We start from the raw sequence: 16,113 nt of genomic DNA on the forward strand, positions 1-16,113 counted from the left end.
TGCTTTAGTTTTTATACACTGTTGTAAGTTCACTTAAGCCCTCGACACAAATGTGAACGCACACATGAAAACTGTTTCTATAACTTAAGTGTGGTGTTTTTTTTAAAAAAAAATGCTGTCTCTTTTGATATTGATGCCTATGTAGTATGGTAGCTCCCAAAAGTCATTCTCCGTCCCACTTGATCAACTAACTGTAGCTTAGGCTGAAGTAAAATTGGTAAACATAGGTTAGGACATTGTCTGTAGGGCGGCATCAGGTTCTGTCTGATCTCCTTATTTTCTTTACTTGACTTAAAGGCCAGTTTCAGAGAAATAAAGATAGGAAACATGATTTAGTTTAGGATATTAGGAGTTCGTATTAGGGACATAATATAGGAAACACTTTCTTTGCGGGATGACACAAATAGACTTAATCTACTCTGAAACACCAAGGAAAGCTTTTTGGCATGTTTTTATATTAACCAGACTGTTCGACTCTAAAGGAAACATTAACAACCAGATTTTTCTAAATAGACATTAGAAGGCCAGCTGGCACAGGTTATTTCTCTGTTGTGATGTTTAGTATCTTGCTACAGCAACTGGATAGAAAAGAACCAGAGGTTTTGGTGTGCCATGTGCAAGCCTTTTTCTTCATACTTTTGGGAGGAGGCTTTCCTCTAATAGGAAACCTGTGATAAAACATACTCTCTCCCTTTAAGTAAGAGAGAGCTTTTAAATATCTGATTACTATGCCATTAAATTACTCTTCCTTCTCCTTCAGTTGGTGGTAAATGTATAGCTTTGTAAGACAAGTTTTGCCATCTGCTTTCTAGCTGAAGCTGGACTTTCTGAAGTAATGCATAATTTCACCATCCCCCTATCTCCAGACAATAAAACACACTTGCACTTTGGAATAAGTGTCCAATGATATAAGGTGCCAACTTGTGGCTTATTTGGTGATGTTAAAGAAAATGGATCCGCTAATAGGGAAACATAGTCAGGGTAAATTTTTCCCCTTATTCATAAAGAGAGAGACTAAATGATGTGCTTTCTAAAGAAAAGTGAACTTGTAAAGGTTTGGTTACTAGGTGAAGAAGGTTTCTAGGTAAAGATGAAGGTAAATATGGAAAGGCATAGAAAAAGGTATCACCATTGGAATTGCTAAGCACACTTGCCATATTAACATTTTTGGAAATTTTAGTTTTAGATAACAGTTGTTTAAATGTTGTTACTTCCACTAAATATGTGAATCTGCTGCTTCTGAGAGGCAATGTGAAAGAGGAAGTATTAATTTTTGTGTAAAAAGTTATTTATTTATTAGACTAATGTGGTACAATGTTGTACATTGAGAATACATTGTAAAGATATTGGAAGTGTTTAACAAATGGCATTGAAGTGTCTTTAATAAAGGTTCATTTATAATACCAATTATCCTGCCTTGATTCATTGATCTGCGCTTTTTTATAATTTGGCTTTGTGGGAGAAGTAAAATGAAATTCTGCATTGTTACGCTTCCTGGATTTTGAAGACTTTTGTAAAGGATATGTATTTCATAACCCGCAAATGGGCTAGGATGACCAAATGGAACTTATGTCTAAATATCAAAATCTTGCGACCCTATGACCCTGACCCTCCCTGAGGATTTGCAAGTGTCTAAACATTCCCAAAGTGTTTTTCAGCCACCAAAGTCACCTTGCCCCTTTGCACTGTGATCTTTTTGGATTCGGCATCTATTGTGGTTCATCACTATCCCACTCTGCTTCTCGAGCAAGATCTCTCATTTTTGTGACTGTCCTTGGAGGAGAGAAATTGAGCTCCCTGCAGGAGATGGCATCTTCGTTTCCTCTCCTCACCCTTCATCAGTTCTTCCCCCTTCTCTGTATCTTCATTTTTTTTCACCTCCTGCCAAACTGATTTTTTGGAGGCAAAGGATGGGAAAGAAAAGGAAAAAAAAAAAAACCCAAGCTTGCTCTTTTTTTCATAGGCACCCTTGTTAGGCGGTAAAATAATACAACATTGTACTCAATCAGTACTAAAGAAATTCGAGTCTAATTAAAAAAGGCAGCCTTGCTTATCCAAGCAAGAATGCTGGCTATGCACCTGTAGGTATGAACAGTGGTCTAGATTTTCCAAATGGGTTTCAAACAAGAAACAAATGGGTTTTCCCCCCTTCTATACATTTTTTTTTAAAGAAAAACCTTGTTGCTTCTTCCGTCTGTCCTGCAGAGCATGGCAAGTTTTCAGTCATGTTAACGGTGCTGTTTTCTTCTCTGGGGTGACTCTGGTGCCATTCTATGATGAATATATGTGGCTACTAAGCCATGGAGACTGGGCTGTCATTTGCACATCACACTCCCTAAAGTGACTGCTAATAATAATGCTTTTCAGTTCCTTGGCTGGAACCCCTAAATAGGTGCTTTGTCCCCCAAAGCTGAATTTCTTGGCAGACTCTTCCCCATAGCCTCACCACCATAACAGGACTCTCCATAAATGGACATTTTTGTTACGGAAATGGAATTACGGGATTTCTCCTTGTTTAAATAGAGAGAATGAAGTCCGGGCTGCTGAACAGCTGCTGAGCCACAGGATGCAGGATTGGCAGGAAGAAGGGAAGAGAGAAATATAAAGGAATAACTTCTATAAATGTCAATATTTTTTCTTAGAATTAAGGAGGGGTGGGTGGGATAGTGGCTTCACAGCTGTTCCTCTTGACCAAAATCACAAAAGCAAGCTTCGGATCTTGTCATACATCCCGAGAAAGATAAAACCTCCAAGGCTGATGGAAGAGATTCGAGGGACAATGCCGGCAAACAAACTGAAAGAAAAGAACAAAAGTGATTTAATATTTTGGAAGTTCTACCACTAGGATGTTCTACCCCTCCACTCCTGCAAATACTGTAGAGAGGCTCCCCTCCATTTTGAAATTGCTTCCCTGAATGTCAACTTGAGCTCAACGTATTTGTAACTGAGGGCTGCATGAGGGCAGATTTGGGAGCAAGGCTTTCTGAGATGGGGTCACTTTAGTGAGGAGAGAGTTTAGTCACCTTCCTACCAGACATGGTATTCTATCAGTTCGGGCCAGTTCGCCCAAACCGGTAGCGGAAATCGCAGGTGGCCACGCTCACACACCTGGCTCTAGGGCATCCCATTTAGGCCATTTTTTACCAAAAGTGCACGTGCGGAAAAGGGCATGCTCACATTTGTGAACCGATAGGGAAGGTAAGTGAATACCACCCCTGCTTCCTGCCTCAAAAATGCACCAGCTAGTTGCAAGCATTGGTTCCACCACAAAACCACGTTTGACTAAAGGGTGCTCGACGAAACCGCATAGCTGACGTCATCACAGCGCAACAACAGCGCAGAGAAAAAAGCACGCTGTAAACGCTAAACCTAAAATTAACCCCTAAATCTAAACCTAACCCCCCTAAACCTAATCCTAAACCTAACCCTAAATCTAACCCTTAACCTAACCCTAAACCTAACCCTTAACCTAACACTAAACCTAATCCTAACCCTTAACCTAACCCTAAACCTAACCCTAACCCTAACCCTTAACCTAACCCTAACCCTAACCCTAACCCTTAACCTAACCCTAAACCTAACCCTTACCTTAACTTGAATCGGCTTGCTTTCAAAGCGCTATTTAAAGCACCCTTCTTTCTCCGCGCTCGCTGTTGTCGCCCTGTTGATGACGTCAGCGACGCGGTTTAATCGGGCGCGCTTTAGTTGAGCGCGGTTTTGTCGTGCCACGGCAAGCATTGTGTCAAAAGATGGCACTCTGGGAGCCACAACACAGCTATAAAAATGAGGCTCTGAGACCATCACTGCTCTCCTCCAAAACAGGGCTCCCGAATACAATCCCCAACAACTCCAAACCTGTCACCAAATTATAAATAATATGACAGAAAAACAAAAATAATCAAATATAAGAAAGTTCATGTGTCCAAAATAATGTTTCCTTTCAAATTCTGAGAGATGAGTTTTTACATAATTTCTGCACACGGGTGTTTCCTGATCTCCAAAAAGTGTGGCTTTATCTCATAGATATATAACTGAATTGTTTTTCACAACAGGCTTGTGTGTGTTTCCTGAAAGAGGCATGGATTTTAAAAACCTATGCAAGCATGGGCAACCTAAAGAACGCAAGGAAATTCTTGAGAATTCAAACACAGAATGAATACTGGGAAAATAATAAAAGAATGGATAATAGAAAAAGAAGATGGTCATTCCAGAAGAACAGATACCTTTTCTCACAACCCATCCTTACTCAAAAGACTAAGGAAAAGAGCCACAACTTCAAGGCTTATTGAAAAAAGCACAGGGTTTTTGTGCTAAAGCCAAAAAACCGAATAAGAATTGAAGTATTAAAACTGGCAAGAGATGATGGATAGAATAGAGCTATCCTCCCCCTTTTTTTTCTTTCTTCTTTTTTCTAATATAATGATGGCCTGATTAAAAATAGAAATAGAGGTGAGAAATAAGAATATACACCTTTATATAAAGGACTATGTCTTAACATAAATATGTGTATTAACATTAGGATTAGTAAGAGTGACCTGACTAGAAGCCAGAATAGAGACAGAAATAAGAATTACAGGGAATATTAGTAGTTATAATTTCTATATAAATTGAATATAAATAATAATTAGATGGAAAGATGAGAGGTTGAAAGATGATAATACTATGTATGTTCAAGATTATTGACATTAGATTGGAACATTGAAATATTGACTATATTTATATATATTTATAAAATATAACTATTTTATTATTTCAAGTACATTAATATTAGGATCATATAAATTTGATTAATGTAACAACTGACTCTTGTTATTTGTATTAACATGAACCATATCCAGAGGCCACACTGATCATGTACTGATGTTGATATATGTTTAAAAATAAAAACCCAATAAACCTTGGAGGGGAAAAAAGAACCAACAAGGACATTACTACTAATGTCCTAAGAGAAAGGGTTGTTATTTTTAATCAAGGCAGCCGTAATCAAAACTTCTGATTAATCTCTGCTTTGGAGAATGTGACACAAATTCTGCAACAGCCTTTTGTGAAGCTTTTTTTCTCTCCTCCTCAAGTCATTGCTAAATCAGATTCAGGGCTCTTTGTCTTCCTTCCTGCACTTGTCTGTGGTCTACTTCAGGGCTGTGGCAGGCAGATGGGAATGTTTTATGGTTTCACTAGACAGCAATCCACTGCATTACCATAATTACAGCTTTAAAGCTAAGTAATTTGTAGCAAGACAAGTACTGACAGAAGAATCCCTCAGCAGATCGGCAGATCTACACCAAGACGTGTATCTGGAGATTAGAAGATTCCTACTGGAAAAGGTTAAGCTGGCACCGATCCACGGCCAAAGAAATTGCCGCTATTATTTTCTCCATTCAAATTCTCTTTCAAATGCTAATTCTTCAGTAGAGTTCTGGCTTATCTACCATAGCTCTTTCTTGTTCTGATTACAGTCCAGTCATTTGTTAACTCCTTCTACACAGGAAAAATTTTAAGAACAAAATACTTTAGTTTGGTTTTCTTGTTAAGCAAAGAAAGCAGGAAACAGATTTGCCTGGAGTATTTCAAGTTCTTCCCAGGGCCATGTGTTCTTTCCCCAATAATTGTGTTGTTTTCCATGGATATAGCAGTCTTCTATAAGTTGTAGGCCACTCTCAGGCCACTAACAAAACAGGTGAAATATATGGAAATACGGAACTCATAAACCTCCCATCTCACTGCTTTAGACCACTGTGAAATCTTATTAAAGGTGCAGTGATAAATAAGGCATGCTTACAAGGAGTGTCGAATCAGGAGCAGTTATTTCTAAATAAAGCTATAAAGATATATAATCCAAAATAATTCTTGATCAATATTTTAATAAATGCATTTCACTGGGTGCTTGCACATATATTAGAGTACGCTGAAGGATCACTATCTATCTATCTACTCTGCTTTAGGTTTTAATTTAATCTAATAATCCCTTCCAAAATTTTGGCTCTCTCTACAGAAGAGTTTGGTCACCCTTCTTTCCTTAAAGGTGTTATAAAAAATTCATGTGAAAACCAAGACTGATACTATGTACCAATATTTGATTCCTGTCCACAGGTATTCTCTCCAGTAGCTTTTCCAATTTCAATAGATGGCTATCAATCAAATCCTTACTGTGGAGAGAAAATAATTACAGATTAACAGAGTTGGAAGGAATCTTGTAGGTCATCCAGTCCAACTTCCCAACCAAGCAGGACAAATGGCAGTCCAGTTTCTTCTTGAAAGCCTTTAGTGATGAAGCTCCCACAACAATGTTCCATTTGTTGACTGTTCTCACTGTCAGAAGGTTCCTCCTTATTTCTAGGTTGAATCTCTCCTTGATCAGTTTCCATCCATTATTTCTTGTCTGGCCTTCAGGTGCCTTGGAAAATAGCTTGACCTCTTCCTCTCTATGGCAGCCCCTCAAATATTGGAACAGTGCTATCATGTCTCCCCTGATCCTTCTCTTCACTAGACTAGTGTGAACTCAAGGAGTCAAGGAAAGCTTTAAATCCATCCCTATAAGTGAGGTTGTGCTACTGAAATCTGGAATGGCAGCCCAGTTTTGCTGCCATTTGTGTGTTGTTTTCTTCTTCCCTTGTGAATTGTATTCCTTTGAAGATCTTGATTGTTTCATGTGTTTCCCCTAGTTGTTCCTTTTTTTCATTATGACAAAGATATTGTCTATAATTAGGTCCAGAGTGACAGTTGGTTCCAGCCTAAATCCAGTCATATATAGTATCAGATAGGCAAGCCAAGGACTGCATCTAAGACAGTCAAGATTAATTCTCCCTCCTCCTCACAATGGCGGCCAACTCCAACAAGAATAAACTATGCTGACTAAAAGCACAGAGAAGCCAGTGGTGGGATTCAAATAATTTACCAACCGGTTCTCTGTCCTAATGACCAGGTGGGTAGGTGGGGCTTAGTGATCATGTGACCGTGTGGGCGTGGCCAACTCAACATTACTCAGGTCGATGGGCACTTTGCCTTAGGTGTTACAATGTAATAAGGGTTAACCGGAGAGGCAGTTTCTGTAAGCAGGACAATAAAGATTAAGCTAGAAACAACACCAGAATGTTTCCTTCCTGCCTTCCTTACAGGATTAGCCCTGTAAAGTGGGGGAAAAACCAAAAGAAGATTTCTTCCAACAACCAGTTCTCTGAACCTCTTAGAAAGTTAAGAACCAGTTCTCCCAAATATTTGATTTGATTTATTGCATTTCTATGCCGCCCTATTCCCAGAGGGACTCAGGGGGGGTCACAAACCAAAGTAAGGGGGGGGAATACAAACAGGAGGAAAAAACAACAACGGACAAACAACTGCAACAATTGAAAAACACTCAACAACCACACAATTCGAGCGGAGGCGGGGAACTCGTCAGCCCCAGGCCTGTCGGAACAACCAGGTTTTAAGGGCTTTGTGGAAAGCCTGGAGGGTGGTGAGGGTCCGAATCTCCATGGGGAGCTCGTTCCAGAGGGCCGGAGCAGCCACAGAGAAGGCCCTCCTCCGGGTGGTAGCCAATCGGCATTGGCCAGTAGATGGAATTCGGAGGAGGCCTAATCTGTGGGATCTAATAGGTTGGAGGTAATTGGCAGCAGGCAGTCTCTCAAGTACGTGCGAACTGGCTGAATCCCACCACTGAGAGAAGCTCAGAGAACCTGACTGCCTATCAACTGGTTGCAAACACCCAACAGATTAAAATTTAGGATTGGAAGGACTAGGGAAAATATTCAACTCACAACCCTGGCCACTGCAAGCCTTTCTCCAGCTTCTGTTCAAAATGTCTCAGCTAATAATTACTGCCTGGCACTTTGCAGGACTACATATAATACTGCTATGAGGGCATTGAGAAACGATAGACTAAACTTGGAAGTCATGGATGGGCATGGATTCGAAAGAAACAAAACTGGTACAAGCCTGTGTCTGGTTTATGGCTTTTAGTCTCCTTTTATAATCCCCCATCACAGTGACTGAAAAAAGAATTAACAACAGCAAGAGAAGATGGGATGTTAAAACCGCTGGCCCGTCCTTCAAGGTCAGAAGCAAATATGCAGCCTCTGGATTTAATAGGGGGGCAGCCTGCAGTCTGAGACTCTGCAGTTTCTCTTAGTTGGCTGTGAAATAAAAGGATAGGAGACAAGGCAGTTTCATCATCTATCCTTTCATATGGACACCTGCTTGACACTTTGATTAATCATTTATAATTGGTAGAAAACCTGCAGAATTGGCCTGTAATATTTCTAGCCACTTTCCAAGATTTCCTTGAGGTTGCCCCAGCTTGCCACTTCTTCCTTCCTAGGCATCGCTCAGAGCTGTAATTTTTCTGACTCTATGATCTCAGACAAATCTCACTCACCGAAATAATAATAAATCCCCAGAACAGACAGAAGAATGCAGTTGTAGGTTCCAAGCCTGGCAGCTGAAGGAGTCCATCAATGAAAGGTGATTTTTTAGTTGCAATTTATATAATTGTAAAGGTAAAGTAAAGGTTCCCCTCGCACATATGTGCTAGTCATTCCCAACTCTAGAGGGTGGGGCTCATCTCCGTTTCAAGCCGAAGAGTCAATGCTGTCCGAAGACGTCTCCATGCTCATGCAGCTGGCATGACTAAGCACGCAGAGCTGTTACCTTCCCAACCAAAGGTGGTTCCTATTTTACTACTTGCATTTTTATGTGCTTTCAAACTGCTAGGTTGGCAGAAGCTGGGACAAGTAACAGGAGCTCACCCCGTTATGTGGCACTAGGGATTCGAACCGCTGAACTGCCGACCTTTAGAATGATGAGCTCAGCAACTTAGCCACTGAGTCACCGTGTCCCTATATAAACTGTATTCCTCCATAATTCCTCACGCTTTCTACATTATCACTTCTAGTGATAAACTTCTAGCTTTCTGTTACAGCAATTTCTAGAGAGGATCATCATGCCAGAGAAGCACCGCAAAGCAGGAAGATATCATCAAGAAGACATCTCTGAAAGGCCTCCATATCTTTAAGACTCTTTAATTCAGAATACCTTAGGTTTGGCCAATTACCATCATCCATAGTACTGTTACCTCCAATCTATATCACTTTGCTGACAGTAGTCTTTCATTCCTCAAAATGACATATTGTTCAAAATATATATATTTTTGAGGAAAATATCCAACTACGATATCACGGATGTCAAATTTGCGGCATCACCTTGTTGTCATGACATTTTACAAAAAAATTTCTTTTTGCGAAGCTGGGGTGACCATGGGCTGCACGTGACGCATCCGACCTGCGGGCCGCCAGTTTGACACCCCTGCACTAAATTGAGCTCCATGCTATCTTTCCTTCTTTCTTTTTCCTTCCTTCCTTCCTTCCTTCTGCCGGGGTTCCAAATAGCATCCAAAAGCAAACCAGCAGCTGCAGCAATCTTTTCTTTTGGATCTTTGTCCTGCCACCTTCCTTCCTTCCTTCATCTCCCTCCCTCCCTCCCTCTTGCTTTCCTTTCTTTCTTTCCTTTCTTTCTTCCTTCTTTCCTTCCTTCCTTCCTTCCTTTCTTTCCTGACCACCTCACCATCAAGCGACTTAGGGAAGCTTACGAGCCTTATAATCTAAGGGTCAACATGTGTCTCCTTTTCATATGAAAGTAAGTTTGAGGAGCTAGCAAGGGCTGCTGGGGCTAAAGGCTACTGTGATATAATGCGACAGCTGAGCATTGTCTATCATTGGGTTACATGACTGCCCAAACACACATTGTTCTTCTACCCTGATATGGCTGGAGAGAACAGCAGATAACTTTTCACGCAGATTAAAAAACTTTCTCAAGAAATGGGTGAGAGAAAATAAATGAGGGAGGGGAGGAGGAATAAAGTGCTGGAAGGAAGAGAAAGTAAAGACCAAGATGAAGCAATGACTGATGAGCCTTGTTAGAGCAGCTTTGAAGGTGAGGAAGGATTCTTTGCACCAGAACAGCCTGGGAGAAAATCACTGAAACATTTAAAGGATCCACAGACTCCATGTCCTTTGCCTGCCAGCTATCCTGTTTATTTCATTGCCATTGTTTATTTTGTGACTTGTTCTGTGACAACTGGAAAGAACAATATTGTTTCAATGCAGTACATTTCACCAGCAGAAAGTGTTTGCTTGCTGACAAATAATAGCAAATAAGAGCAGCTAGCAAACATTACACACACTTCAGACCCTTATAGTATTTTTGAACACACACACACCTAAAACAAATATATGTAGTAAATACTTTGTAGTACACAACTAACGAAACATTCTTTTAATAGATGGATTTAAAAGTTGGCTAAGGACTGAAGACACTCAAGGTAAATAAAGTCTACATTCAACCATAGAATTCCATTGGATGATTTGGACCTACACATTGTCTCACAGCCTAACTAAGTTCATGCTGTTTTGGGGAAGATAAAACTGGAGGGAAAGATCCGGTGTTTGAATTCCTAGAGGAAAGATGAATTATAAATCTATGAAATAAGAAAGAAAACATAGATCTATAATATTTTGTGCAAATTGTAACTTTCCTAGCGCTCTTTGGGAAAGATACTGCTATCTTTTGATTCAAAATAAACTACAGAATGTCTTAACAATGGACTCATACCAGTTACAAAACAGATTATAACGGTTGGCTTCCCTAAGCAACAAAAAAGCTCCCCCCCCCCCCACTTTCACATCGTGAACTATTTAAATTCTTGCAATATAGAAAACATCTGAAAAAAATCCCTCTTTGGTCCACAGCCCTGCACACAAACTATCTAGCTAACATCAATTTAACTTACTCAAAAACCTCTCATGAATTATCACCAGACAGCACATACGCAAGCTTTAAAGCATGGAACATTTAAGTGAAAAAATATACAAATATCTGCCTTTGCATAGACATTCAGGGGGGAAAAAAATCCACTTTCTACTGAAAAAAATGTGTTTACATTTTCCCTCAATTCATCCCTGCCCCTTTATTTATTCTTACCCCGATATCCCTTGAGTTTTCCATACACCTTGAAGAGCTGATAACACATTCCCACTTGCGGTTCTGGAGCCAGTCTATATAGACAAAGAAACAGGAGTATAAGCTGCCTCCCAGAAGGCCATTTTTTTCAGCCAAAATGTCATACAAAGGTCTCTCACAGCTGGAGCTCTTTCACGAGAGATGAAAATGACTGAACTGGGAACCTGGATCTACATTGGATAATGAATATTTGGTCTAGTGGAACCAAAATAGGCCTTCTCTATGATGGCTCCCTCTCTGTGGAAGTTCACCCCTGCGAAGATAAGATTGGCCTCCATTTTGACACTCTTCGAAAGGCCTTGAAGACATAGTTTTGTCAAACGCCTAGGGACCCCAGGGGAATATAGCAATAGCAATAGCAATAGCAGTTAGACTTATATACCGCTTCATAGGGCTTTCAGCCCTCTCTAAGCGGTTTACAGAGTCAGCATATCGCCCCACAGTCTGGGTCGTCATTTCACCCACCTCGGAAGGATGGAACGCTGAGTCAACCTTGAGCCGGTGAGATTAGAACCGCTGAACTGCAGATAACAGTCAGCTGAAGTACTGCACTCTAACCACTGCACCACTTCGGCTATGAAGCCCATTAAGTGGTTTCTTTGATAGGGGTTTATTGGGTTTTATATTTGGGATTTTACTTCTGTAAGCCTCCAGGAGTCACAGTGAGGGAACTCATAATTTATATAATTTACCCTATTTTTCAGAGTGTAAGATGTACATTTTTCCCTCAAAAAACAAGCTGAAAAATCTGGGTGTGTCTTTTACATTGAATCCCACTCTCATGGCCTTCAGAAAAGCTGTCAAGACCTGGCTTTTCTGGCAGGCCTGGGGCTGTTGACCTCATTATAGAGTCCAGCCCCGACTGAAATGAATGTATTTGTGTTGTTTTTAACCTGTCTTATGTTATTTTTATTTTCTTTTATTTCCTTTCCCCTTCTGTAAGTCGCCCGGAGTCCTCCGGGATTGGGCGGCCTATAAATAAAATTAAACCTTAAACCTTAATACAACATTTTTCTGCCTCTTGAAACCCCACCCCTTCACCAAAATGGCCGTGCATAGCTTGTAGGAGGCTTTCAGAGAGCTCCTGGGGGCTGGGGAGGGCAGAAATGAATGAAAAATGGACCTTTTTTTTGCTCATTTTTGCCCCCACCCTCAACCTCAGGAACACTCTATAATCTCCCTAATGTCCTTTTTTGACAAAAAATGGGCCCGTTTTTGCAAACGGACATTTTTGGTTGTTTTTGCCCACCCCCCACCCCCACCCCTCAGGCTCTACAAGCCTCCTAAGGGCTATTCATGTCCTTTTTTAAAAAAAAAACCTGGCCTGTTTTCATGAAAAATGGGCCATTTTTGGGAGGTTTGCAGTGTGCAGAAACTTTTTTTTTTTTAATTTGCCTCTTCAAAACCCTTGGTTCATCTTATACTCTGGTGCGTCTTATACTCCGAAAAATACAGTATATGGAGGCAACCATATACATTATCTTAATATATATTTATAACATATTATAAAATAATAATATAGAATATCATGTCACACAAAAACAGGAATTAGAAAGCTGCTTGGTCTTTCAAGATAGATTCCTAGAATTAGTTTATTGAAGAAAAGAAAGGTTCTTCTATTCAATGCAGAAACGAAATGTATCTATTCTCATTATGATTCTTGTACAAAATTAGCAATAGATTCTGGATTCAGTTTTGTTGCTGCTACTAGCAAGATGCCAGAATTATTAATCTGAAAACTTGCCAGCCATCTCTACACTCTTCTTCAAGTTCTTACCTTTGCCAACATAATTCTTGTCTTGGCTACATCCAGAGGAGTGGTCACTGCAGCTGCAAATCCACCTGAGCATATAAAAATGCCAAATACAAACAAGACTTGGTTAGTTTACAATGCAAGTTGCTTAGCCCCATAGTTCCCATAGCTTCTGCCAAATTCACTTCATGATTACTTCTGAACCTTGTCCTTCACCTCCAAGATTTATCTGAAGTCAGAGCCACGTTGACTTGTGGTGATCAGTCCAAAAACGCATCTGTGTATGCATATGTGCGTGTATGTATGTATGTGTGTATAAACACCGTATCTCTCTGTCTGTATTTGTTTATATTGATATAAAAGTTCTCTGGACAATTTTTTGTCTAGCCTCCAACCTTCCTTTTTAGAGGAACACTGTTGGAAAAGATGTACAGGCTGCATTACAGAGAACCTCAGAAAAAATGATTATCTAGACCTTTTTCAGTCGATTTTCAGTTTGGATAAAGTACAGAGATGCCGTTTGGTTCCACTTAATGGTGATGATTTGAAGAGGCTAGATGGGAGACATATGATCATCATTGGCATCTTAAACCTCTCAGTGGTTCTCAATTCCTCAATATCTTTCTGATCCGGCTACATGGAGGGAGATGGGCCATTAATAAGAAATATGAATGAATGAATGAATCAACCAATCAATCAAAAAAAAAAATGATGGTCCTCCAACTTTTCTGTGGCTGATGTTATTAGCTTTGGGGGTGGCAGGGCAGAGGGTGACCCCAGGATTCAGAACAACCTCTTCCCAGTTTAGCTTTCCATTATGTCTGAAGAAAACAGGAATTACAAAAACAGTAAGAAAGGTCAACAAAGTCCTCTAGCTAGATATAGGATGTGGAAGTGAAAATTTGGAAGGAGGAGCAAGCTAAAAACACAAAGGAAGAGTGAACTACATTTATCCTATCACTACTTTCACTAAATATGCCTACAATACTTCACAACAGGAAAATTCAAAGAACATGGCTTTCAGTAGATTCATGTATTTATTCTATCCTCTCCATCATGATCTCGAAAATGAAGCTTTTTCGACCCATTTCTTAATCAGTTGTGCTGTTCTTAGATTACTTATATATTACATTATTTAGACAGCTGTGATGAATTAATTGAATTATATGCTATAGTAAGATAATTAACATCATGTGGTATTTTTATGCCATGACAGGTAAAAAAGCACCACTCAATATATGAATCAGATTATCATCTATCAACTTTAGGTCAATGAAAGTTTAATAAGTGTTTAATAAATCTGCCTGCACTGATTTCACACCATCTGGAAAATTATCACAATTATTTCTTGGATTCCAATCGTTTGGACAAGATGCATAAATAGTGCTTATAACCAATTTTTTTCTGGCTGATTCAAGAAGGTGGGACATAGTCTCTTAGAAGCGCCAACGCTTATTTCATCAGAATGTTTAACAGAGGAATCTAAAAGCTAGGTGAGTTATAAGCCAAAGTGTTCCCCACTATCTGCTAACATATGCACCAGTCAACTGCAGTCCCAACACATCTGGAAATGGCCAGTTTGGGAAAAGTTAACCTTAAACCATAAAATATGTTAATTTTTCTTAAAACTAATAAAATGGAAAAGGAACAAAGCTAAAAAAAACAGAACAGCTTAGCGCAGGGGTGTCAAACTCATGTTGTCACATCATCGTCACATGACGTATTTGACTTTTCCCCCCATCACTAAATCAAGTGTGGGTGTGGCCAATGTGTGATGCATCCTGCCCGCAGGCTGGGATTTTGACAGACATGGCTTAGTGTGTTATCCGAACTAGAGATTCTGATTTATCATTCTCACAAAAGCCAGGATCCATAACTAGTATTAAATCTAATTTGCATATCTGGCATTGATATGGGAACAATTATACAAGAGTAAACAAGCATATAGCCTACTTGCCATAATCCAGGGTTATCTCAAAATCCTTCCCAGTACAGAAACACACTTATATAGTTTATTTACTTGTTATTGAACAGGAAAGAATGACTCGTATAACTTTTTAAGCCAGGATTGCTGACTAAATGTAACTCGTAAATATGTTCATTGGGACAAAAATGACTACATCTGAACAATCCCACCTTGCTTCTAAACTGTGGGTGTTAAGAAATGGAAAATTATAGCTATTTCTTCGGAAACAATAATATCACTAATGCATTTAGAATTAGGAATTAAATTTATTGTTCTAACAATGCGATTTTGATACCACTCTAGCTAAGAAAAGAATCACAGCAATAAAGAAAAGAAGAAGAAGAAAAGAGGTTAAAAAAAGCAAAATATTCTCAAAGGAGAGTACCTATAATATACGAAGGGTCAAGATCAGACCACTTATTTCAGAAAATCCAGCACAGTAACCTTGCCTTGGAGATAGTGAGATTTCCCTCTTAGCTTTGTGGAAAGGCACATGCCTTTCCAAAGTATAGGTGGGAGACTGATACTTCAACTGTTAAAGGCTGAAACTGCATTTTCCAACTAATTTTATATGAATTGGGAAAAACCTCTTGATTTTATAAGTTTAACTTCATATATGTATGTATGTGTGTGTGTGTGTGTGTGTGTGTGTGTATGTATGTATGTATGTGTGTGTGTGTGTGTGTGTGTGTGTGTGTGTATATCCCAGTAAGGGTATGGCTAGCTGATGAGAGCTAATAGCTTGAAATAGATCTATACTAGTCTCCCTTTATTTATTTATCAGCACAAATACAACAAAATGTAACAAAAAGGCAACAGTAAAAATATTGGGTTTCTGCCTGGATGGTCTCTTGTGACGAGCCGAAGGACAGAGAATGGAAGTAGTGATCTTCCTCCCATATTTGGGCATACCGGGGGTTGTAAAAAAAAAATCTCATATATATATATATATATATATATATATATATATATATATATATATATATATATATATCTATATATATATATATATATATGCAACCAAATCAAACTAGGGGTTGTTAAGTGAGGCTGTCTCATCTAACAGCCATCACAACGTGAGACCACAAGGCTCTATCATGGTCATACAGTAGGGATACAGTAAGAACTGTTAAAAAGGTCTACACAAGGAGTGTCAAATTCAAGGCCCGGGGGCTGGGGCTGGCCTGCGGGGTGCTTAGATTTGGCCTGCGGGGCTGATCTGGAAACAGCAAAGGACTGGCAGTCCTCCTGAGCTCTGTTTTCGCTGGCAGAGGATTGCAGGAGGCCGTCGCAGCCGAAAACGGAGCTCGGGAGACCGTTTTCATTGGCAGAGCGCTCAGGCTACCACAGGTGTCCCCCGACACAAGTAACATTGAGCTCGCTA

General features: G+C 39.7%; 1 protein-coding gene across 3 annotated transcripts in view; it reads right to left on the reverse strand.

The window, feature by feature from the left end:
- SLC25A26 (solute carrier family 25 member 26) overlaps positions 1-16,113 on the reverse strand; it is a 241,107-nt gene continuing 224,994 nt past the window's right edge. For all 3 annotated transcript variants that reach the window (XM_032210169.1, XM_032210171.1, XM_032210172.1), the window contains 3 exons: positions 12,788-12,852; positions 10,972-11,045; positions 1-2,794 (listed from right to left, as the gene is read on the reverse strand). In XM_032210169.1, the coding sequence (XP_032066060.1) occupies positions 2,698-2,794; positions 10,972-11,045; positions 12,788-12,852 (236 nt within the window). In that variant the 3' untranslated portion in view covers positions 1-2,697. The remainder of the gene's footprint in view (positions 2,795-10,971; positions 11,046-12,787; positions 12,853-16,113) is intronic.

The sequence above is a fragment of the Thamnophis elegans genome, chromosome 2, assembly GCF_009769535.1.
Source record: "Thamnophis elegans isolate rThaEle1 chromosome 2, rThaEle1.pri, whole genome shotgun sequence".
Taxonomy (NCBI): domain Eukaryota; kingdom Metazoa; phylum Chordata; class Lepidosauria; order Squamata; family Colubridae; genus Thamnophis; species Thamnophis elegans.